The sequence below is a fragment of the Nicotiana tomentosiformis genome, chromosome 3 (assembly GCF_000390325.3).
Source record: "Nicotiana tomentosiformis chromosome 3, ASM39032v3, whole genome shotgun sequence".
Classification (NCBI taxonomy): domain Eukaryota; kingdom Viridiplantae; phylum Streptophyta; class Magnoliopsida; order Solanales; family Solanaceae; genus Nicotiana; species Nicotiana tomentosiformis.
Window position 1 is genome coordinate 56,554,505 of NC_090814.1, and position 24,054 is coordinate 56,578,558.

At 39.7% G+C, this 24,054-nt stretch overlaps 1 protein-coding gene across 1 annotated transcript; it reads left to right on the top strand.

The window, feature by feature from the left end:
- Positions 1–17,704: 17,704 nt before the first annotated feature.
- On the top strand, positions 17,705–22,978 carry LOC117279585 (uncharacterized). Its single transcript, XM_070198467.1, has 6 exons — positions 17,705–18,138; positions 18,204–18,578; positions 19,376–19,652; positions 20,452–20,781; positions 21,061–21,723; positions 22,934–22,978. Exons 1-6 carry the CDS (start codon positions 17,705–17,707, stop codon positions 22,976–22,978), a joined length of 2,124 nt encoding a protein of 707 aa, XP_070054568.1.
- The last annotated feature ends 1,076 nt before the right edge of the window (positions 22,979–24,054 follow it).

The window sequence follows — 24,054 nt, forward strand, 5'->3', positions numbered from 1 at the left end:
CCGAGACCTACAACACCGTCAGAAGTACACAGCTTCCTGGGGCTAACAGGATATTATAGGCGATTTGTAGAAGGGTTTTCCTTTATATCAGCACCATTGACTAAGTTAACACAGAAAGCTACCAAGTTCCAGTGGTCTGACGCTTGTGAACGTAGTTTTCAGGAGCTAAAGAATCAATTGACATCTGCGCAAGTGCTCACTCTCGCAGAAGGAACAAAAGATTATGTGGTATATTGTGATGCCTCAGGTATAGGTTTGGGGTGCGTATTGATGCAACGTGGGAAGGTGATTGCTTATGCATCAAGATAATTGAAGAAGCATGAAAAGAATTACCCGACTCATGATTTGGAATTGGCTGCAGTAATATATGTTTTGAAGGTATGGCGTCACTACTTATACGACGTCCATGTTGACATCTACACAGATCACAAGAGTTTACAATACATTTTCAAGTATAAGGAGTTGAATTTGAGGTAGCGTAGGTGGCTTGAATTATTGAAAGATTACGATGTCGAGATATTGTACCATCCCGGTAAAGCCTATGTTGTGGCATACACTCTCAGTCATAAGTCAATGGGAAGCTTAGTACATATTGAGGCAGGTAGACATGGGTTGACTAAAGAGCTTCATCAGCTAACCAATATGAGAATTAGATGGTTAGACTCTAATGACAGAGGTGTTACTGTACATATTACATCAGAATCATCTTTGGTAGCTGAGGTAAGAGCACGTCAATATGAAGATCTTACCTTAGTACGATTGAGTGAGAGCATTCAGTAGTGTAAAATTACTGCTTTCGAGATCGAAGGAGATGGGGCACTAAGATACCAGGGCCGATTATGTGTGCCTAATGTGGCAGGGTTATGAGAGAAGATTATGATTGAGATTCATCAGTCCCGATATTCCATCCATCCCGGCTCGACAAAGATGTATCATGACGTTAAGGAACAGTATTGGTGGGATAGCATGAAGAAGTTTATTGCAGAATTCATAGCCCAGTGTCCTAATTATCAACAAGTAAAGATCGAGCATCAGAAAGCCGGTGGATTGATTCAGAATATAGAGATTCCGATCTGGAAATGGGAGGTGATTAATATGGACTTCATTATTGGATTAGCTCGCTCTTATCATAAGTTTGACTCCATCTGGGTGATAGTTGATCGACTTATAAAATGTGCCCATATTCTTTCAGTTAAGACAACTTACACGGCTGAGGATTATGCGAAGTTGTATATCAAGGAGATTGATAGGCTTCATGGTGTGCCGGCATCTATTATATCAGACCGATGAGCTCAATTTACGGCTAACTTTTGGAGGTCTTTTCAGAAGAGTTTAGGCACACAAGTGAATCTCAGCACTGCATTCCATCCGCAGACTGACGGACAGGATGAACGTACCATTCAGACACTTGAAGATATGCTACGAGCATGTGTTCTAGATTTCAAGGGGAATTGGGATGACCATCTGGCACTCATAGAATTCGCCTACAATAATAGCTACCATTCCAGTATTAAAATTGCTCCGTACGAGGAACTGCACGGGAGGAGATGTAGATCACCAGTTGGATGGTTCGAAATTGGTGAGATAGAACTATATGGGCCAGATTTGATTCACCAAGCCATTGAGAAGGTGAAAGTGATACAAGAGCGACCGAGGACGGCACAAAGCAGGCAAAAGTCTTATTCTGATGTTTGACGTCGTGATCTGGAATTTGAGGTTGGTGATTGGGTTTTCCTGAGGATCTCGCCGATGAAGGGTGTTATGCATTTTGGGAAGAATGGTAAGATGAGTGTGTGGTATATCGGGCCGTACAAAATTCTTCGATGAATTGGACAGGTTGCTTATGAGTTAGAATTTCCATCCGAATTGGAATTTGTTCACCCAGTATTCCATGTATCTATGTTGAGAAAATGTATTGGAGACCCTTCTCGGGTCGTCCCTGTCAAATATGTACAAGTTACAAAGGATCTATCATATGAAGAAGTTCCAATGGCTATATTAGATTGACAAGTCCGCAAGCTTAGAACAAGGATGTAGCTTCCGTCAAAGTATTGTAGAGGAACAAGTATACAGATGAAATGACATGGGAAGCATAAGAGGAGATGAAGTCTAAATACCTTTACCTATTCCAAATTGAAGATAACGAGGATGCCGGGGGAAGCAGGACGCATTAGAAGGTGAAACGGCTCTATGAGGTAAGCAATAGCTTGAGAATACTCTTTCTTAATACAAAATGGTGATATGCAGATAATGTACATATACATAATGCTTTGTATAGCCTTGTAAGGCCATAGGTTGGGTTTAACTTCTTGCAAGTTTGGCTAGTGTCCATTTTAGAGAGTAAACTCATCCGAAAATTTCCGTCGGAATCCACAGTAAGTTAGGCTCCCCATAAACCCTTACATTCGAAGACGAATGTTCCTAAGGGGAGGAGGGTGTTACAACCCATATTCGCATACGTCAGATCACGCCGTAAGTTAGTCGACGTAAATCCAAGAAGATATTATCTTTGGTATAATAAGAAGTTAATCCTATTGGTCTTAAAGGATACAAGGGTGTGTAAGAGTGGTTAACAAGCATTAGAAGTTAAACGAATCAAGGATGTTTTTACCCGTATTTTAGGGTAAAACTAGAGGTGATTAACATTCCCAAGAGGTCGTATTTTAAGGTATTTGAATCATGTAATATCCGTATCATAAGTCTTGAAGTCAAGAGAGTTATGAAACAAAAGTCGACAAAAGTTGTCGCAACTTACGTTCATAATTTTACTTAAACTTTAGGTCAAATGTTACTAAGCTTTTCTACCAATTTAATTGGAATTATGGGGTGATCTACCCACCAAATTGAAGATCTATGAGTCTAGTTTCTAATGCATTAAACCGTCATCAATATGATCTCGGAGTAGAGAGATATTCATGCTTTCGCAAGACTGCGCCAAGCAGCTCTCTATGGGGCCTACATAGGCGGTTGAGACATATGTATATATATAACACGCCTCAACCCCATTTTAAGTCATTCCTTTTTAGTATATTCAGACATTAAAACCCTAAAAACACTCTCTCAAGGTTCTCTCATGATCCAAGACCAAAACAAAGGGCAAACATTACAAATCAAGTGTCGGGAACCCCGCGGCGCTAGTAAGTTTATTGTTCTTCTTGTTGTTGCTGATTTTTGTGCTGTTCCAGCTCGTGTGGGAGGTTTGTTTAAGTGGTTTATGTTCTTTAAAATACTCCCTCAAGTTTTTAATATCAACCCTAGGTTATTTCAAGTCTTCTAAAGTGATTCTAGTGCAGAAAAACCCTAATTGATTGCTAGTTTCGCTTCCTCGTTCTTGTGGCAGCATTGGAGGGATATTTCGTGGTCAATTAAGGTCAAATTGGAGTTGTTCTTTCTGTTTAAATGTAAGGAACCTCTTACCCTACATGTATTTAAGATTATCCAGGTTACGGCTAAGTGGTTAAAGCTAGAACTTGTGAGATATATATATCGAAAGGCATGTAAGTAATGCTGTTGGTTGGTGGACTGTTTTGTGAGGCTCAATATGATTATTATTGATTTTGTTTGGGCTGTTTGGTGGTTGTTTTAACTATTTGTAATTCATATAAATAGGGGAGGTGCTGTCCATTTCATCATAAAATAGGTTACGGTTATTACATAGTAGTTACGACGCTTAAACGATTACGATAGTGTCATTTCTCTTATTGTAGACTAAGGAATTGTGACATTTGCATAGCTTGAGGTTGGTAAATCTATACAAGGTATGTGAGGCTATCCCTTTCCTTCTTTTGCATGACTCCGATTGTACATAATATAATGAACGAGCATACATTGTTTCCCTTCTTATGGAACAATTGATGTTGATGTTACTTCTCTTATTCTTATGTTATCAATATTGTTGGTACTTTCTGATTTCTTATAAGATTCTTGATGAAGAGTTAGTCCTAATAACGTGTACGGAGGATACCGACCTTACGTCACTCCGAGAGGTTCAAAATGTGATTCCAATAAGTCCAGCACACATCATAGATATGTATCTATTTTACTCTACCGAGCCGCGCTATAGTCGGTCGGGTACGACACCTATTCTTCTACCACTGATCAGTTGGGTTTTTTCGAGCTCCATGTGGCTGGGTACGATTCTACCGAGCCTTATGATGGCCGAGTACATTTTTACCGAGCCTATTACGGCGAGGTATGATATGATGCTGATGATGCCCACAGAGGTATATGTTTTAAAAGTTTATGTATATATATATATATATATATATATATATATATATATATATATATATATATATATATATATGTATGTATGTATCATGCATTTCATGTCAGTAGCCCTCAGAGGTACCCAGATGTTACAGGTCTCTATCCATGTTTACATTACTGTTCTTACTTATGCTTTCCTGCCTTTCATACTCAGTACTTTATTCGTACTGACGTCCTTTTTATTTGTGGATGCTGTAGGTCCTAATAGATAGGTAGGTGAAGCCCCCCACCATAGTAGGCTACCTAGTTCAGCTGTTATTGGCGAGATCCCTTCTCCGGACATGCTGTGGTCTTGGTATGCATTTTTGTTGTATACATTATGGGTATGTCGGGGACCTGTTCCAGCAATGTTGCAGCACTTACTTTCCTTTTGAGGTTCATAGACAGGTGTTGACTCATGTATAGTTTGGATTGCCTTGTCGACTAATTTTTGTTGTATAGATTCTCATGGCAGATTGTCAGCTCGTACCTTATACATTGCTTCATGACAGCCTTGTCGGCCCATGTTATATATGTTCATGCCATTATCTGTCATTGTTGGTTGTTTAGGATTCATGTCTACCATTCATATTGATCTCGTCGGCCCTTATAGATAACAAGAAATGTTAGATAAAATGTGCGTTGGTGCTCGGTAGGTATGGCCTGAGTGCCATTCATGGCCCTCCAGCTTGGGTCATGACACTAATCAATCAAAAACCTTTCACTAATTCGTGCAAGGTCACAAATCGGCTAGGAAATCATCCCCTTTGCCTTCTGAATCCGCGACTCTTGCCGGTTTCTTCCCCATTTTATCACTCTAATTCAAAAGCCCCAAATCCGAACCTTATCTTACAAATGAAACTACAAATCATTTCAATCTTGCTTATGCTCCATCAAATCGAAGCATGCATGGATCTCTTTCAGAGTCTCATCATGAATATTCTGTACCAGAGGTCAAACGCAGTGACTTATAGGTTCTAAGCTTTTTCTGATGGGTCGTTGCCTTTAACGGTCAATCACTCTCCTCTCAGGTAAAATCCTCGTTGATTTCCCCTCTATCTTAGATTTTCACTAGATTTTGCTTGCAGCATCTAGTAGTTGTCACCCTCCACTATCAAGGTTTGAATCCGTTGAAACCCTAGGCATTGAATACCATACATACCTAACACAACCTAAGACGAGTACACAATAGTTTGCAGAATCAATTTTCAATCAAAAACCTAGGTTCTAACTTATTTCTCATCTATTCTCTCTTTTTCGGTTCTGAGTTCAATTCACTGGTAATTGTTTGAGATTTGGTTCCTAAACGACTAAAAAAAGTCCTTGCTTAGTTCATCCTCCCCACCCCAATATGGTGTGTGACATCCTCGTCAATCTCCCCTCCCCTATGAATAACCGACCCAAGGTACTTGAAATTGCCACTACTTGGTATGACCTTTGATTCAAGCCTCACTTCCATGCCTACTTCCCTCGGTTCAGTGCTCAAGTTACACTCTAGGTATTCCGTCTTTGTCCTGCTCATCTTGAAACCCTTATACTCAAGGTCATGTCTCCAGACTTCCAATCTCTTGTTAACACTGGTTCGCAACTCATCAATCAGAACTATGTCATCGGCGAATAAAATACACCATGGCACCTCCCCTTGAATATGGTGTGTTAATGCGTCCATCACCATGGTAAATAAGAATGAGCTGAGCACAAGACCTTGGTATAACCCCATAACAACTAGAAACTGCTCAGAGTCATCTCCTACCATCCTAACCCGAGTATTAGCCCCATCATACATGTCCTTAATTGCCCAAATATAGGCAGCCGACACACCTTTTGCCTCTAAGCATCTCTAGAGAACTTCTCTAGGAACCTTACCATACGCTTTCTGTAAATCAATAAACACCATGTCCAAATCCTTCTTCCTTTCCCTGTACCATTCCACCAACTTCCTAATAAGGTGTATAGCTTCCGTAGTAGAACGACCCGACATGAACCTGAACTGGTTGTCGGATATAGACACTATCCTCCTCACCCTCGCTTCAACCACCCTCTCCCAAACTTTCATGGTATGACTCAGTAATTTGATACCCCTATAATTGTTACAACTCTGGATATCACCTTTGTTCTTATACAACGGAACTACCATACTCTACCTCTACTCTTTAGGCATCCTCTTTGTCCTAAAATTAACATTAAACATCCCAGTCAAGAAGGTGGGCGTGGCTCCCATTGATGACAAGATGTGAGAAGCGAGGCTCAGATGGTTCAGACACTTGCAAAGGAGAATCCTAGATGGTCCGGTAAGGAGGTGTGAGCAACTGGCTTTGGAGGGCACGAGAAGAGGTAGATGACAGCCTAAGAAGTATTGCGGAGAGGTGATCAGGTAGGACATGCCGAGGCTTCAGATTTTCGAGGACATGTCTCTTGATAGGAAGTTGTGGAGGTCAAGTATTAGGGTTGTAGGTTAGTAGGTAGTTGAGTCTCCCTTACTTCGTATCTTTGTGAGGCTAGTTTTTTAGGGTTTTTGTCGATGTCAGCTAGCGGAAATATTGTGTCTTACTACTTCTTTATTTACTATAGTGCCGGGTCTATGTACTGTCTATCGTGTTTGCTTTGCATCTACTTTCTCATTTCCATGATGTTATTTTTCCTATAGTTTCTATTAGTAATACTGATATTGTCTCTTTTCGTCTTGTTGAGCCGAGGGTCTTCAGAAATAACCTCTCTACTCCCTCGGGGTAGGGGTAAGGTCTGCGTACACAGTACCCTCCCCAGACCCACTAGTGGGATTTCACAGGGTCATCATTGTTGTCGTCGTTGTTGTTGCTTAGTTTGTTGCTCAAAGGAATCCAGTGTACTTCGACCCCTCCTCTCCTTTAATTGATTAAGTTAGAACCGTATCTTCTCTGATATCCTCTATTGATTATCTCTGCCCATACCGTGTTGTTGTTAGTTTATAATCGACCATTATGCTTTGGTATTGTTTTCCTTAATAATCTGAAATAAAACCAATACTAATCGACCACCTTTGAAATCCTAATGAATATGTCTCTGAGTTGAATAATCTATGTGCTGTTGAACTTCTATGATTAACAAAGAATCCTAATGATTCTTTACACATGTTCTAACTTTAGACTTTCCTAATGATTTTTCTATGGCTCTTATGTTTGCTCTACTGATCTTCACCTTAGTGATACTTGTTGACTTGTATCATGCACTTGAGGTTGTTTATCTAATAAACTAAAACTGGAGCAGTTATGAACACATAAGGTTTGAGTACAAGGCTGTTATTGTAGTTAAGATGTATTAGTTTATGCTGTTTGAGTTGTCTGCTCTCTTCACATGTGTATCTGTGATTCTGAGATCTCTTGAGATATTATTGTAAAGGTTTTCTAACTTTCATGAATGTGTGATCATATATGTGAATTTCATTGTATAAATATGTTGTTCTGAAGTAACTGGATTAAGTCCTACTAAGTTTTTGCAGTTAGTCTCATGTGTATCCTATCAGCTGCTATCCACTTAGTTTAAGCTATGCCCCAAGAACTTGATTAAAATTGTATCTGTTGTGCTTGAGTTTCATTTGTCATATTAGTATGGTGAACTGATCTTCATCATGACTAAGTTGTCACACATAACCTGTATAACTGAACCATGCTTACTTAATATGAAACTTTCATTGTTTTGAACTCTCTGTAATGAACCTGCTGGTATGATCCTATGCTATTTGATACTCTACCATGTTATAGTCCTACACTCTTTAAGAATATCTCTGTATGTGTATGATTATCTTCTCTTTGGTCTTCTGCACTAATCCCTATTTCTTAAACAAACTTCATGCTTATGCTTTCATTCTCATTGAACCTTGCTAAGCTTATACAAGTTGATTGTGGCTCACGAATAGACTCAAAAGAAACTCTTTGTTGTTTATGTGCCTTGTTTGAGTATAACACTATGCCTTAACTCTTAATAAGCTTAGTATGAATGTGAGATTATGAGCCTCTAAAAGGGAAGTGATTACGTCATTTGCTTAATATAGGATTAACCTGCCTGCTTGCATAGATACCCATGTTACTACTCTTAAGGATCCTAAATAAGGAAGTGAAGACTTAATCTATGCATGTGAATCTTTGATGAACTCAAACATAGTCTGATAAGTTGTGAAATAGTATATGTTGACGACCAATTTTGACCCTCCCTTTTAAAATTAATTTATTTATACTTATTTAAAATTTTGAAAGTATATTTATCAATAAATACCTATTTCTGCAAATTAATTAAGTATTCGTTTTGAAATTAATCACTTAGTAGTAGTATTATGTAATTACAAATATCCTTCTATTTTAATACTATTAAAATAATTCTTTAAATGTGACATAGAGGTTTTTATAGTTAATTTAACAAATTGCTTCTTAAAATTTTGATTAATTAGATTATTATGTTAATGATTCAAAATTAGTGTTGTAATTTAGAAAACAAAGTATTTTATAAATAATTAATTATAATAATTAATAGTATATTTGATATTTTTAATTTTACTAAATTTTTGTTGGAAATAAATTAAGTTTAATTAAATTAATTTAAGAAGGTTAAAGACTAAATGGCTACAATTCCAATTGCACAATTAAACATAAATTGGCCACTCTTTAAATCAAAACCAGCCCAATCCCATCTGATCCAGTCCAAGTCCACCCCCCTCTTTCCACTTTGGCAATCCATGTCACTCTCATTTGAGCCAATCACATCATGCCATGTCACCCTTCCCATTCCCTCAGAAACGAAACACAGCTTATCTTGGCAGTTGATTCATATCATCAACGGACCAGGATTAATACCGTTTTTCTATTTTTATTTTGAAAGCCCGTCTAGTTTTATCTCCGTTGTTGGATCACAAAAATCCAACGGCCACCAAATTTTCTACATAAAATCATTTTAAATGCCTAACTCCCAAAATAATCAGAGTCGTTGATCAAATGATCCAACGTATCCCGTTCTGTCTGCCATTCTTAACCTAGAGATGACCTAGTTCATCCCAAACCCTAAAATCATTTAGTCTAAGACCCAGCTGCCCCTTCCCCTTCCCCCTCTTTTCTCTCCACTCCCATCACTATGCCTGTCACAAGAACCTTGCACAAATTCGTGCAAGGTCTCAAATCACCCAGAGAATCATGCCTTCTGTCTCTCATACCCACGATCCCCGCAAAACTCTTTCCTATTTTTGCCTTTAGGATTCAAACGCCCAAATCTTAAAAACCCTAACTTAAGTATAAAATATCAAATCCCCGAATTTCTCTTATGTTATGTTAAATCGAAGCATGCATGACTGTTTCTCAGTTTCATAATAAAGATTCTATACACAGAGGTCAAACGTAGTGACCTCTGGGTTCTCGAGCTTTGTCCACTGATTTAGCCTCTACCGTCAGCCTTCCCCACTTAGGTAAATCTTCTCATGATCCCCCTCCCCCCCGATGTCTTCAATTTTCACTCGTTTGCTTGCATCATCTGAGCTTCGTCACTTTTCACTATCATTTTGAATCATTTGAAACCCTAAGGCATTGAATGCACTATAAATAGAGCATTCAATACTCTCACCTAACAGACCGAAAAAAGAGAAAAAGAAAGCAACACTAAGATTTCATTTAAAAGCTTAGGTTCCTTACTAATTTCTGATTCTCTTTTCGTTTGTGAGTTCTTTCACTGCTCAAGCCTGAAGCTTTGGGTCCTACACAATTAAATTAAACTCTTATTTGATCTGCTGTCCTAGAAAAGGCCAGTAAAATCTCAATCTTCTCTCTTTGTTTGTTTGTTTGGTTAAGTATGATTCGTTCGTTTATCAAATGATTGTTAGTGATGCATCAATGTCTTGACTGTTTATATGTTTTGTTAACAACATATGGTTATTGAATGTATTAGAGTGATAGTACTGTTATATTCCTAATGAGTATTTGATGACCTGTCTCTGTCGTTAAACCTTAAGAGTAGTCTGATAATTCTTAAGCTATCCTAATATATGTGGTCTTCATGCTTCCTTGATGTTTTGTTAAACATTGTCATTCTTCCTTAAGTATTATTTATGTTTGTGGTAGTTTATTTGATACTTAGACTTAAGTAGATATGAGTATGTGAGGATGTTGTCTTGGCCCGGGGATGCTGGTTTATGATATTTTAACGTATCCTCTCCTTTAGCATACTTTTCTTTGATCCTTCAGAGGTCATTGACCCTATGATGATCTTGTATTTATTTTATCACACTATATGAACATGATATGAGCATACTATGTTCCTGTACTATCTCTGTATACATTTTGAGGTTCATCACATGTGTGACCTAATTCATGATGCCTTATTCAATTTTATGGTATCCTAAGTAGTTAAAACTAAGCCCTATTATGTTTGAAATCCTACCCTTAACTCGCTTGACAATTTTCCAAAGTGATAGCATCCCTACCCCCTTTCTGAAGTCTATGTGTTGACATTGTTAACTTAAATGATGATGTCATTTTCATTTTTTGAGATAAGATGACTTCATGTTCCTTGTATAGGTGACCCTGCACTCATTTGATCCTTCAGTACTTGTTTATTTGCTTTCCACAACCATGTGCATGTCTTTGTTATTCTTAGAGCTTCACTAAGCCTACATGAACCTGTCAGACCTAACTTATTTTAGACGGACTTCCTGCTATTACTAATAGAGTTTAAGATCGTGCTTTATCAATATGAAGTTAAAAGGTCTTAGGAAGAAGTAGTTGTGTCTTGAGCTTTAGAAATAAAAGTTGGTACCTTAAACTTCTTTAATGCTCTTTTATAGGACTTAATCTGGAATGTTAGCTTGTGACCATATCAATAACCTTTAGAAGTCTTGACCATGTTAGTAGTTTGTATCTCTATTGATAATTTGATTGGCAAACCTGTTGACATTCTTAGAGGTTCTGACTGAGGTCATAAGTCTGTGACCTTTGCTATCATCTTTAGAGGTCTAATTGTAAATGTTAGTCCATAATCCTGTTAATATCCTTTAGAAGTAATGATTGGCAATGGTATCTCTGTCATTATTTTTTAAGGAACTCAATTAAAGTGGCTAACTTGTTTCTCTGTTAATACCCTCAGATGTTGTCAATAAGGACTGATAGCCTATATACATGCTAGAAATTAAGACTTGGGTTATGAATGGAATGTATCCATACTCATGTATTTCATAGATTTAAATCATGCAACTATTTTATCCTTAAGGTGCTTAATCTTAAGTGTTTTAGGTTTTAACAATAGTATGCTAATACCACTGACTCTATATTTGTTTGAAGCCTTGATTCTCAGAACTGTTCAATGTGTTCACTTAATGTTGGATATATAGTTAGATGAAGCTGCTTTGTGTTCCTTATGCTATTTTGATTAAGAGAAGGGTATACTTCTGTGGTGTGGTATTATGGTAGTTGATTCACATTGAAAATGTCTTATTGACATTTAAACCTATAGAGAAAAATGAGTCGTTAGTGATTAAAGATATTTGGGAATAGAGTTTGACTCTTGGTTGGGCCACTCTCCCTGGAACAAGCATTGCTCTGGGCCTTGAGACCCTTGGGAACCTTGAAGTTTCGGGGAATTCAAAGGGGGCCCTGACCTTGAGTGGGACTCTCTCCTTAGTCCTTAATTCAATGATACTCTTCTTTGGGTTTAGTGTTTAATGACAATAAAAAGTTTTCAATGTGGATCATTTGCTATATATAGCCACCACAGTAGTGTGACCTTCCTAATGTTTAGATGCTATTGGTGACTTTCTTCTTTGTTTTTTCTTGCAAATTTTCCTTCTTCATGTATAAACGTGTATTGACTATTATTCTCTAATGACTTTCTCTTTTCTTTGAACATGTACAATTGTCTGGGCCTGCTAAGTTCTTAAGGAACTCAGGCCCATGTCCAGCATTATGGTGTTTCTGGAAATTCGAAGTCTGCCGTTGCCCGATATTGCTACTACCGGGCCTATCTCTTTGAGGCCCAAACACCATAGTCCAATCCTCTACTTTACTCCTTCACTATTACTGCTTCTCTAACTTAGACGTATTGCTTTGTTATTTTGTTGCACTCTCGTTGTTTCGCACTTGTATGCAATAATTATCTTATTGGATTGGATGACTTACTTTATGGCTTAAATCATATGAACATCTTAGGCAAGCCTTAAAGAACCTAGGATTAAAAAAAAAATTAGTTAGTAACTAATCCCATATTCGCTAATTATAAGTTGTTTGTACCATTAAGCCACTATGCTTTGCTAACCTCTCTTAAAAGATTTTGAAGTCCAAAGGCTTAACAAGTGATGGCAGCTCCTCTTTCTTAGGCTCACTTTCGTAGCATTTTGCAAGAGTAATAAAAACCTCCATGATTCTTAAAAGACAAAACGTTTTATAGCTCAGCTCTTCTTTTTCACATGTTTTCATACAAACATCATATATACGTTTAAACTCTTTTCAAGCATATATGCACTAACATCCTTTTTTTTCTAAGACTCTTCTTTAAATCCATCTTCTTTAAAACAACACTGTTCCCTCATTGGAATTATTCCCCAATATATGGTAAGCTTTAGAACGCTAGTTAAGGCATAGTACAAATAATTGATTCCAAATCTAGTCTAAGTCCTATGGAGCTACCTCAAGTAGATTTTAAGGGGTGTCTAACACCTTCCCCTTAGAAGAACAAGAACCCTTACCCATAATCTCACCTATTAGCAGACTAATAAAGAATATGACTTAGTAAATAAATAGGTACCCTAGTATACATTTAAATATTAGGCGGCGACTCTCTTTCATCAACAAAAGAGAAACTACAAGTTGAATCTTATTTTTACTAGTGAAAAATAGGGTGCAACAATATGCCGACTCTGCTAGGGATATTCACACTTAGGTTCTGACCTTAACAGACTTAGACTAAATTTGGCATTTAGATTTATTTGTACATTGCTTTAACTGTAGATAAAATTTCAATTTCACGCTTACTTGCTTTATTTGCTCTTTATACTTATACTTATTATTACTACACTCTTATCTGTTACTGCTTTATATATACACTGTCATCACATTTCTTCCTATCGAGTCTTAGCCGTACACTATCACACACAATGGCACGCGAGAGTTGTCTTTTACTCCCCTCCGAGCCTTCTTTTCAAAACTCTCTAGTTTAAGAGAATGGCTTTGTCAGGTCAACTAACATAACTTCTCGCAGCCTTCGGTCCAATTAAAAAGTAGGAAACACTCTACTCTAGAAAGAATAGGCCATACTGCATAAACCTTAGGTGAGTCGGTCCTTGGCATCGACACACCATTATGAAAGCCACCCTAATGTCAACGGGTTATGCACCCAATGACATGACTTATGTGGAAAGACAAACAAACCTGACAAGACACTTAAAGATCCAAAGCAAACACTTACCAAACACCTTTCTTTTACCCACCTCAGAAAATGGAAATCAACAAAAATATCCATGAGATTAACATGGTTATGGGAGCGCCACACAAGTTGAAGCAGTGGTGGAAGAATATTTTCCGGGAACACGGAGATAAGATTCGGACACACCTAGGGGCACTGATCACTTTGCTAAACATCCAAGCAGACGGGGTGCTCACTCACTTGCTGATAGTGTTCTGGGATCCAGCTAAGGTGGTGTTCAAGTTTTCCGACTGTGCGTTTGTACCAACATTGGAAGAAGTTACTATTTTCCTGGAGCTGCCGTTCAACGGAAGGAAGCCAATACTACCAGTTACTATGCTCGATTATAGGTTCTTGGATTCTTTAGGCCTAGACAACAGTCGAGGTCCGAGAAATATCAAGGACAGATGGGTGAGCCTCAACCAGTTGTTCAAGCTATGAGTGGTATTCGAGAGAGTTTCAATGTGATAAAGCAACGTGGGAGAGTCTCATGCCTATCACTATCACCTTCTCATTGGCACTATTGGGATTATTGGTCTTCTTACAGATAAGGGGTCGGATCAACAACAACTTATTACCCGTGGTTCTAGCAACCTTCCATGGCAACCTTCAAGATACTTTTGTGCCGATGGTGCTAGCTGAGGTGCTGAGGGATTTGTCCGCATGTGCATGAGGGTATAATTTCTTTAAGGGTTGTAACTTGCTGCTTCAGATCTGGGATACCGAACATTTCTTCCAGTGAAAGGCCACCATTGACTACTTTGTAGGCGTCCAAAAACATGATCCGCAACCACAACGAGAGGATGAGACACTGGATCTCCCCATATGGGCAAGAAGAGTAGAGGGAAAGGCCGACCAATCTAAGTGGGGAATTGATCAACTGGAAGCTATCATGATTAGCTGGAAGAGCAATCTTAAGGACTCCTCAGAAATATTTCATTGAGCTGATCGAACTTGAAGGCATACAACCATACTCACCCCTGCGGGTTCTCAAGTAGTTTGGGATGATCTAGGATGTACCTTTATGAACAAAGACATCGCTGTACGAGGATGAGTACAACATATATATTCCGATCCCTAGGATAAGAAGGCTCCAAGAAGAGTGGAACGACCTGGTCACAATGCCAATGGGTCAAAACTCGTGGAGCACTCCTAAGTATTATGTCTGGACCAATGACGAAGACGAGCTGGCCCAGCCAAGCAAATAGGGTATAGCCTGGCTAGAGGATGTAGTGGCTGCTTTGTAAATTTACCATGAAATCCTACCACAGTACCTTGTGACTACTTAATGCACCGTCAAATGATCCCAGGATCTGTCAATCACATGTTGCCACCTGCTGAAGACGATGACCGGGTAGTGGAGTGCATGTAAATAGAGTCTAGTATAGAGCCAGAAGAAGATCCAGAGGAGGGATCAGAGTTCAACAATGATGAGGAGGAGTGAAGAAGACCCGTAGGAAGATCCGGAGGAAGAACCAAAAGAAGAAGAAGAAGAAGAAGAGATGGGAAACGACTCTAGGGATGGTTACTAGAAGTTGGTTGATTTCTCCTTCTTTCCCACTTTGTACCCTATCCCCAGTTTTCTTTTACTTTCCTAAATGAAAAGTTGTCCAAGCCCATGCAATTCTATGAAACAGTGATGTAATCTTTGTTCCCACTTATCTCAGTCCAAATTATCAATGAAAACAAACTTGCATCAAATCTAAATGTGTCAAGTCTAAATGTTTATCAAACATCTACGATTTAGGCCTACCTCCAGCAATGAGACGTCCCCACGAATTCTAGGAAAATGCGCTAGCCTTAATGCGTGAATTAATTGTTTTGTGTGATTTCCTGCTTGTATAAATGAAGACACTTACTCCTATTTGTTTTTATTTTCCTTTTTCTTATTTTTTCTTTTGCTTTATTATTACCCCCAAAAGAAAAGAAAGTTGTGTCGACCCAAAACTGGTGGAACCACCATACAATCTAAGATCAAAGGGAAAGATGTCAGCTACAGAAAATACGAATGAACATACTCTGGTCATAGCTGACAGCCCAGGGCGATTGGGGGAGAAGGAAGATACAAGGAATGATGAACACATGGCCAGGATGGCCCACGAAATGGAGTCTTTAAGGGAGGATGTACACCATATAAGGGAACTAGCGCATCTGGTTGTGACAACGCTTCCTTAACCACCTTGTTCCTATCACCACCAATACAACTCACACCTCTCCTCGTGACGGAGTTGTTGTTACCATTCACCCAAACCAGCACATACTTGTGGAACACACCGCCGCTCATGAGCGATATGTTCCCCCTGTATATACCATTTTTGAACCTAACTTTATAGCGCCTGTCGAGGTCAGGTTGCGTTACGAGATTGGCCAATATGCCGAGATGGAGAGGGAAGCCAGGCGTAAGGAAGATGAGTCAGTATCTGACTAGCTGTAAATCTTGAGAAAACAAATGAAGAACCTCCAAGTTTCCCGATGAAGTGAAAGTTTGGACTGCGAGGATTTGTGTATCTATTTGGATGTGGATATTCCAGCAAGGTACAAGCCTCCAAAGTTTGATATCTTCGATGGGACGGGTGATCCCCACGCGCATTTGAGTGCATATTGTGACAAGTAAGTCAGGGTGGGGAGGAATGAGAAGCTAAGGATGAAGTTATTTATAAGGAGCCTGACGGGAGAAGCACTCACCTGGTATACCTGACAGGATCCGCGAAACTAGAGAACATGGCAAGATATGGCAAAGATCTTCGTGAATCACTTTCGATTCAGCAAAAGGATCACTCCTAACAGGTTTGCATTGGTGAACCTATAGAAAAAACCATCAGAGTCATTCCAAGAATATGCACATCGGTGGAGGTCAGAGGCCAGGGTGCAACCTCCGCTAATGATAGTGAATTAACCAAGTATTTCATCAGAGACCAGGAAGGGATATACTTCAAAAATATGATGGTATTGATGGGACAGAAATTCCCCAAGCTGGTCAAGATGGGAGATTTCTTAGAAGGGGTATAAAATCCGGTAAAGTACAATCCATGGCAGCACTGCAAGTGGCCAGCAAGGCCATCCAATCAGGGTCAATTTGGTTGCGAAAAGAAGAAGAAAGAGGAGGTTTCAGTACTCGTCCCTTACTATCAACCCAACCCACATCATGGAAAAACTTCCTATTTTCCAACAAATCATTCACCACCACCCACTTATGATCTAGTCTATAATACCCAACCGTATTATCATTCTCAACGACAATACAACCCTCATCGATCCAAAAATAACCCGAACCCACAACTATATGCTCATGTCCAGACCACTACTCACCAAAACCGACCCGCTTATGCACCACGTCCCTCCCAATTTTGAAGAGAGGGGTCCTAGAAATTATACCCTGATTGCTGAGCCTCTAGCCCAATTGTTCAAGAGATTGAGAAGAGTAGGATTGATACAACCAGTGGAAGGAAGGGTTCTTGAATATCCATCCAAGTAGTTTGATACAACTAAAAGATGCATGTACCATTCTAATGTACCTGGGCACGATACAGAAGATTGTTTTAAGCTGAAAAATGAGATTGAAACACTAAATAAGAGTGGAGCCATTGAATTCACTTCGATGCCAACCAATTTGAATTGCAATCAGCTACCAAATCATCGAAATCAGGGGGTCAACATGATCACATTGGACGAAGAATATGACCTAAAGGGAGCGATTATCACTATAGGAAATGCAAAAGCCGCCAGGATCCCTCCTCAAAGGGCTCCAATGATTACAGTACAAGTGAGACCTATAGTGACAGTTCAGACTTATCAGCTACAACCTATCATTGCTATAAGGGACGAAAAGAGTCGGGAATACAAAATCATCCCATGGACGTACTAGCAGAAGAGGAAGGCCAAAATGACAGACTCTGCCGCAGACCATGGTATGACTAGGTCTGGGAGATGCTATACTCCTGAAGTTGCCGATCGAGGGAACTTAGGAAGAGAGAAAATTCAAAGAAGGAACATAACATACCTAGAAGTCGCTGAGTTCTGGAAGAGAATGTCGACCAAATAATACTCCATGGAGGAGCAGCTGAAGGAAACTCCAGCACAGATTTCAATCATGGACTTGTTAATGAGCTTTGATAGTCATAAGGATGCGATGTTGAAAGTACTAAGTGGGGTAAGTGTACCAAGCAACACCACCAGTGAGGCGCTGGTTGCGACAATTGGGAAAATAATCGAAGCAAATATGATCACTTTCAGAAGAGACGAACTTCCTATCGAAGGCGCAAGTCACAACAAATCTCTTCATATCACTGTCAAATATAGGAAAAAATTGGTGTCCCGAGTGCTGGTTGATGGAGGGTCAGGAGTAAACAATTGTCCACTCTTTACCTTACGCGATTTAGGAATTCATTTGAGGGAAGTCAAGGAAAGCCACGTGAGGGTGACAACCTTTGATGGCTCGCAAAAGGATGTTATTGGAGGAATTTATTTGGCCTTGAAGATCAGGTCAGTTGAATTTCATATATTGTTTAAAGTAATGGATATCTCTTCTTCCTACAATTTGCTGCTAGGAATGCCTTGGATACACATCGCAGGGGTTGTCCCATCCATCTTACACCAATGCATGAATTTGAGTGGGGATGTCAGGAGATCATGGTCCACGGAGAGTGGGGTCACTCTGCTTATTTGGAGCATGCTGTTCTATTCATTGAAGGGCTGGACAGAGTTGCTTTCCATGTAGTGGAAATCATGCAGACTTCCAAAATGGAAGAGACTGAACAAAACTTAGGAATGCAGTCGTTGTATAGATCTAAGATGGCTATGAGGGAGATGATGAAATATGGATACAGATCAGGAACAGGACAGAGAGCCAACTCGGACGGGATCACAGAGCCAATTGAACCTAAGGAGCAGAAAGGAAGGGCCGGCATAAATATCAACCTCCTGTGGGGAAAGCTCGTACGGGTACCTCCGAGAAAAAGGCTTTTGTGATAGAGCATGTTTCAAGTTTGGGTCAGAGTTCAGTACTGGAAGATGACATCGTCAACGGGATGAAAAAGCTGTTCGTCAATATGATCGAAGAATGTTGTAAAGGGACTAACATCAAGACTCCGACTATCAAGGATGCCGAACCAGAAGAAGAGCTGCAAAATTGGACCGCCATTCCATGTTTGGTTTGTTAGGAGTCTTGGTAGTATGAAAATGTAAAAGTTTTCTTTTGAAAAGCGGACGGTCAATTGAGGTATGCACCGTGTCTGTACCTTTTTGTCATTTGCCTCTTTTGAACGCTTAAGACGTTCCTTTTTTGATGAAATAAAAAGAATCATTTTCTTAAAATATTTCAATTTTATTTACTACTTCATTTATACTTAGATTTTATTTTCAGTAATCAAAATGCTAAAAACCCACGTTCCACGATGGTAACATGTAACGAAACCGTCAAGCACAACGACCCTGATTATGCGGAGTATAACAAGAGTATGATTTCAGACAATCTCCCATAGGAGATCGAATAGCTGGAGAGGCAGAAAAAGTCCAACCTCTAAGAAACAAAAGTGGAAAACCTCAGAAATGAAGAAGATATTAAAGAGACTAGAATCAACATTCATCTAGAAGCCGAGTAGAAGGAAACACTGGTTGAGCTCCTCTGACAAAACATTGATGTTTTCACATGGTCATATGATGACATGCCGGGATTAAGCACTGAAATTGTCTCGCATTGACTACTCACCGATCCTACTAGGTCGCCGGTCAAGCAGAAACCCAGAAAATTCAAGCTTGATTTGAGTTTGAGAATTAAGGAGGAAGTGACCAAGCAGATAGAAGCGAATGTGGCAAGGGTCACCAATTATCCCAAATGGTTGGAAAATATTGTCCCAGTACCCAAGAAAGACGAAAAGATCAGGATATGCATGGAATACCGAGATCTCAACAAAGCTAGTCCAAAGGACGATTTCCCTCTACCAAATATCCACATCCTCATCGACAACTACACGAAGCATGAACTGCAGTCGTTTGTGGTTTGTTTCGCTGGGTACCACCAAATCTTGATGCACAAGGAACATGAAAAGAAGACAGACTTCACGATACCTTAGGAGTCTACTGCTATAGAGTTATGCCGTTCGGTTTTAAGAATGCCGGTGCCACCTACATAAGGGCCATGATGACCCTTTTTCATGACATGATTCATAAGGAGATTGAAGTGTATGTGGATGATGTCATCATCAAGTCTCGGAAGAGTTTAGAGCACTTGGACGATTTGAGGAAAATGTTTTGAACGCATGCGAAGGTATAATTTGAAATTGAACTCGACAAAGTGCACGTTTGGAGTCCCTGCTGGAAAACTGTTGGGTTTCATTGTAAGCAGGATGGGGATAGAACCGGACCTATCAAAAATCAAGGCCATTCAGGAATTTCCACCACCGAAGAGTAAGAAAGATGTAATGAGTTTCCTGGCAAGACTGAATTACATCAGTCACTTCATAGCCTAGTTCACAATAATCTGTGAACCCATTTTCAAGTTGCTGAAAAAGGATGCTACCACAAAATGGATAAAAGAGTGCTAGAAAGCCTTTGACTGAATTAAAGAATATCTATCAAATCCACCAGTGCTGGTTCCCCCGAACCCGGGAAGCCATTGTTACTATATTTGTCAGTCTTGGATAATGCCTTTGGCTGTGTGTTGGGACAACATGATGAAACTGGGAGAAAAGAGTAGGCCATTTACTACTTAAGTAAGAAGTTCACGCCATGCGAGGACAAATATACTTTGATAGAATGCACTTGTTGTGCTCTGACTTGGATTGCCTAAAAACTAAGGCATTATATGTCAGCATAGACTACGCACCTGATATCTCGTCTCAACCCACTGAGGTACATCTCAAGAAGCCGATGCCTACCGCAAAGCTAACTAAATGGCAAATTCTCCTCATGGAATTTGACATTATGTACATAACTCAAAAGGCTATCAAGGGGCAAGCTTTAGCCGACAACCTCGCAGAGAATCTGGTGGATGGGAATGACGATCCACTCACTACGTATTTTCCCAATGAAAAAGTACTATTTCCTAGAGAAGTTATTACAGAGTCGTACCCGAGATGGAGAATGTTCTTCAATGGAGCATCAAACTTCAAAGGAGTCAGAATTGGGGTAGTCCTGATTTCGGAATCTGGACAACACTATACCCATATAAGATTTCCTTGTACCAATAATATGGATGAATACAAAGCGTGCATCCTTGGGATCAGAATGGTAGTTAACATGAACGTCAAATAACTCTTGGTCATAGGGTATTCTGATCCATTGATACACCAAGTCCAAGGGGAATGTTCCACCATAAATGTCAAGATCCTTCCGTACCTACACTGCATGAAGGAGATATGAAAGAAGTTCACAAAGATTGAGTTCAAGTACGTCCCCAGGATTCAGAACGAGTTCGCTGATGCCCTTGCAACTCTATCACCTATGATTCAACATCCAGACAAGGACTATATAGACCATATCGAGGTAGAGATCATGGATCAACATGCCTATTGCTTCCATGTAGTTGAAGAGCCAGATGGTAAACCATGGTATCACGACATCGAGAAAATCCTTACAACCAGAGATTACCAGGAGAATGCTACTAATGGTCAAAGGCGAGCCCTCAGGAAGTTGGCAAACCACATTTTCCTCAACGGGGAAGTCCTATATAGGAGGACCCCATATTTAGGTTTGTTGAGATATGTAGATGCTGCCGAGTCCACCAGGTTATTGGAAGGAATAAATACAGGAACGTGCGGACCCCACATGAATGGGTTCACATTAGCCAAGAATATCTTGAGAGATGGATGCTTTTGGATGGCTATGGAAAGTGATAGTATCCACTATATACAAAAGTGTCACCAGTGCCAGATTCATGGGGATTTCATCAGGGTTCCGCTCAATGAGTTAAATGTGATGGGTTTACCCTGTCCGTTCGCTGCTTGGATCATGGACGTGATTGGACATATAGAGCCTACCGCATCAAATAGGCATCGCTTCATCTTGGTAGCTATTGACTACTTTACTAAATTGGTTGAAGCATCTACTTACAAGGCCGTCACAAAAAAGGTAGTGACAGATTTCGTCCTGAACAACATCGTCTGTAGATTTGGAATATCAGAGTCTATCATCACTGACAATGTTGCTAACCTCAACAACGACCTCGTGAGAGAAATTTATGAGAAGTTCAGAATTGTCCACCGCAATTCCACAACCTACAGACCATAAATGAATGGGGAAGTCGAGGTATCCAACAAGAATATCAAGAGTATTCTACGAAAGACAGTGTACAATCACAGGCAATAGAATAAGAAACTATCTTTCGCCTTATTGGGTTATCGGACCACCATGAGAACGTCCACTGGGGCAACGCCGTACATGTTAGTATACGAAACTGAAGTTGTGATACCCGCAGAGGTCGAAATACCATCCTTTTTTTGTTGGTAAAATTAACATTCTATTTAACCAAAAATGTTCAGTACAAACCAGGAATTACTGACCAATTCCTTTGCTATGTATGACACTAAATACTCTACTCTCTTTTACTGACCAGAACAATTTGATCATTACAGGGTTTTGATGTAAACTATATCCTATACACATCCTATTGCCTATACAAATTTGCAGAATAGACACTACCATCTTTAAGGGTCATTTAAGAGGCCAAATTGGATGACGCAGAGTGGATACAGGTTAGACAGGAGAAACTCATGCTCATCGATGAGAAAAGAATGGATGCAGTATGCCATTGTCATCTATATCAGAACAGGATGGCCAGTGCATTTAACAAGAGAGTGAAGCCTCGCGAATTCGCACTAGGGCAGCTGGTCTTGAAGAAAACCTTAGGAAAATATTTTTAATACCTTAGTTCGAATTGGGATTCAGTAGCAACAACAAGCAGCCACGTTGTCAAAAGCATCACTGAAGATCGCCATCAATGGGATAAAGTTTTCAAGAAGAGACACCGGAACGACGTCATTTGCCTTAAAAACAAAGTATTTTCAATTTTTTTTCTAAAATACAGTAATTTGTCCATCTACCAAACTTCACAGGAAACCATATCAGAGGCCGGGGCAAACCAACACTATGGTCGACCCAAACCAACTTCCCGGTTCCCACTAAGAACTTTTCTTTTAGTGCAGGGTCAACATGAAGCAAGGAAGCCTTGAGACCACACTGGGGTAAATTACGGATTCGCCGCCTTCTTATGATTATCTCTCCTTCTCATTTGCTTGAATATTTCTGGTATAACTAAGGCTAATCTTTGAATCCTTTGCAGGTACCTCAGAGTCAGGCCGCTGATACGGGAAAACCCTACACATAGCAAACCACCTGCTCAAACAATTAGAGCATTTTATACAAAACGAAATGGTGGCAACACCAGCTGAAACCCTACATATAGCAGATCGCCGGCTCAACTAATCGGAGCACCTTGTACAAACGAGCCGTCGGCTTCACCAATTGAAGTCCTGTATATAGCAAATCATCAGCTCAATCGGTCGTAGCGCCCTGTACAAATCGAAAGTCGGCTTCGATAATCAGAGCCTTATATATAGAAAACTATTCATCATGCAAATAGAACAATCCATATCGCCGCTCCGTCATAACAGATTCCAGAATAGACAATCGCAAACCTCATCACCGAGGATCTGCCAATCGATGCCCGCAACCTAGCTTCGCAATCAAGAGTATCTCTTGGCGAATGTGAATGCCCTTTAGTAAACTGCATCTTGTGACACACCATTGTATTAAAAGGTGTTCATAATCTCCTCGAAGTCCTTTAGATGCGTATTTGGATCTTCGTTTGGCTTCCCTCTGAAGACACATCAATTCTGAACGGTTTGAGGCAACGTTTGCTTTAACTCAAAATTATTTGCTGCAATTGGAGGTGGTCTAACACTGGATAAACCTTGATTGTAGATTGGTCTAGCATAATCACCAAGTGGTCTCCCACGCATGGGAGCTCTATTTCCGAACTGGTCTTCACCCAAAGGTTGATTTTGAGCAATTCTACAACCCTTGGCTTCTTCATAGATAATTTGTGCATCTCTAAAAGCTGCTTCCTCAGCATCCCGTGCAACTTGTTCTCTTCATTGGGCTGCCTCTCTTGCAGCCAAATCTACATTATCTTCACTGTTTCCAGCCATGATTTCTTTGGTTGAGGATTGCCCAACCTTTTCTGTTGTCCGTGAGATATTTTTCCTTCTTCAGCTATCACAGTTGTTTTTTAATTTCTGTCTCGTATGGTAGCACTTCCTTCACATAATTTTTAGTCATGCCCCACTCTGAACCTGTAACCTGCGCACAATCAAAGAACACCAACCGTAAAAAGAGAAAAATAAAAGAAAAACAAAAAGAAAAATTTCTGAATTAACACTACAAAGTGTTGTCTCTCTTACA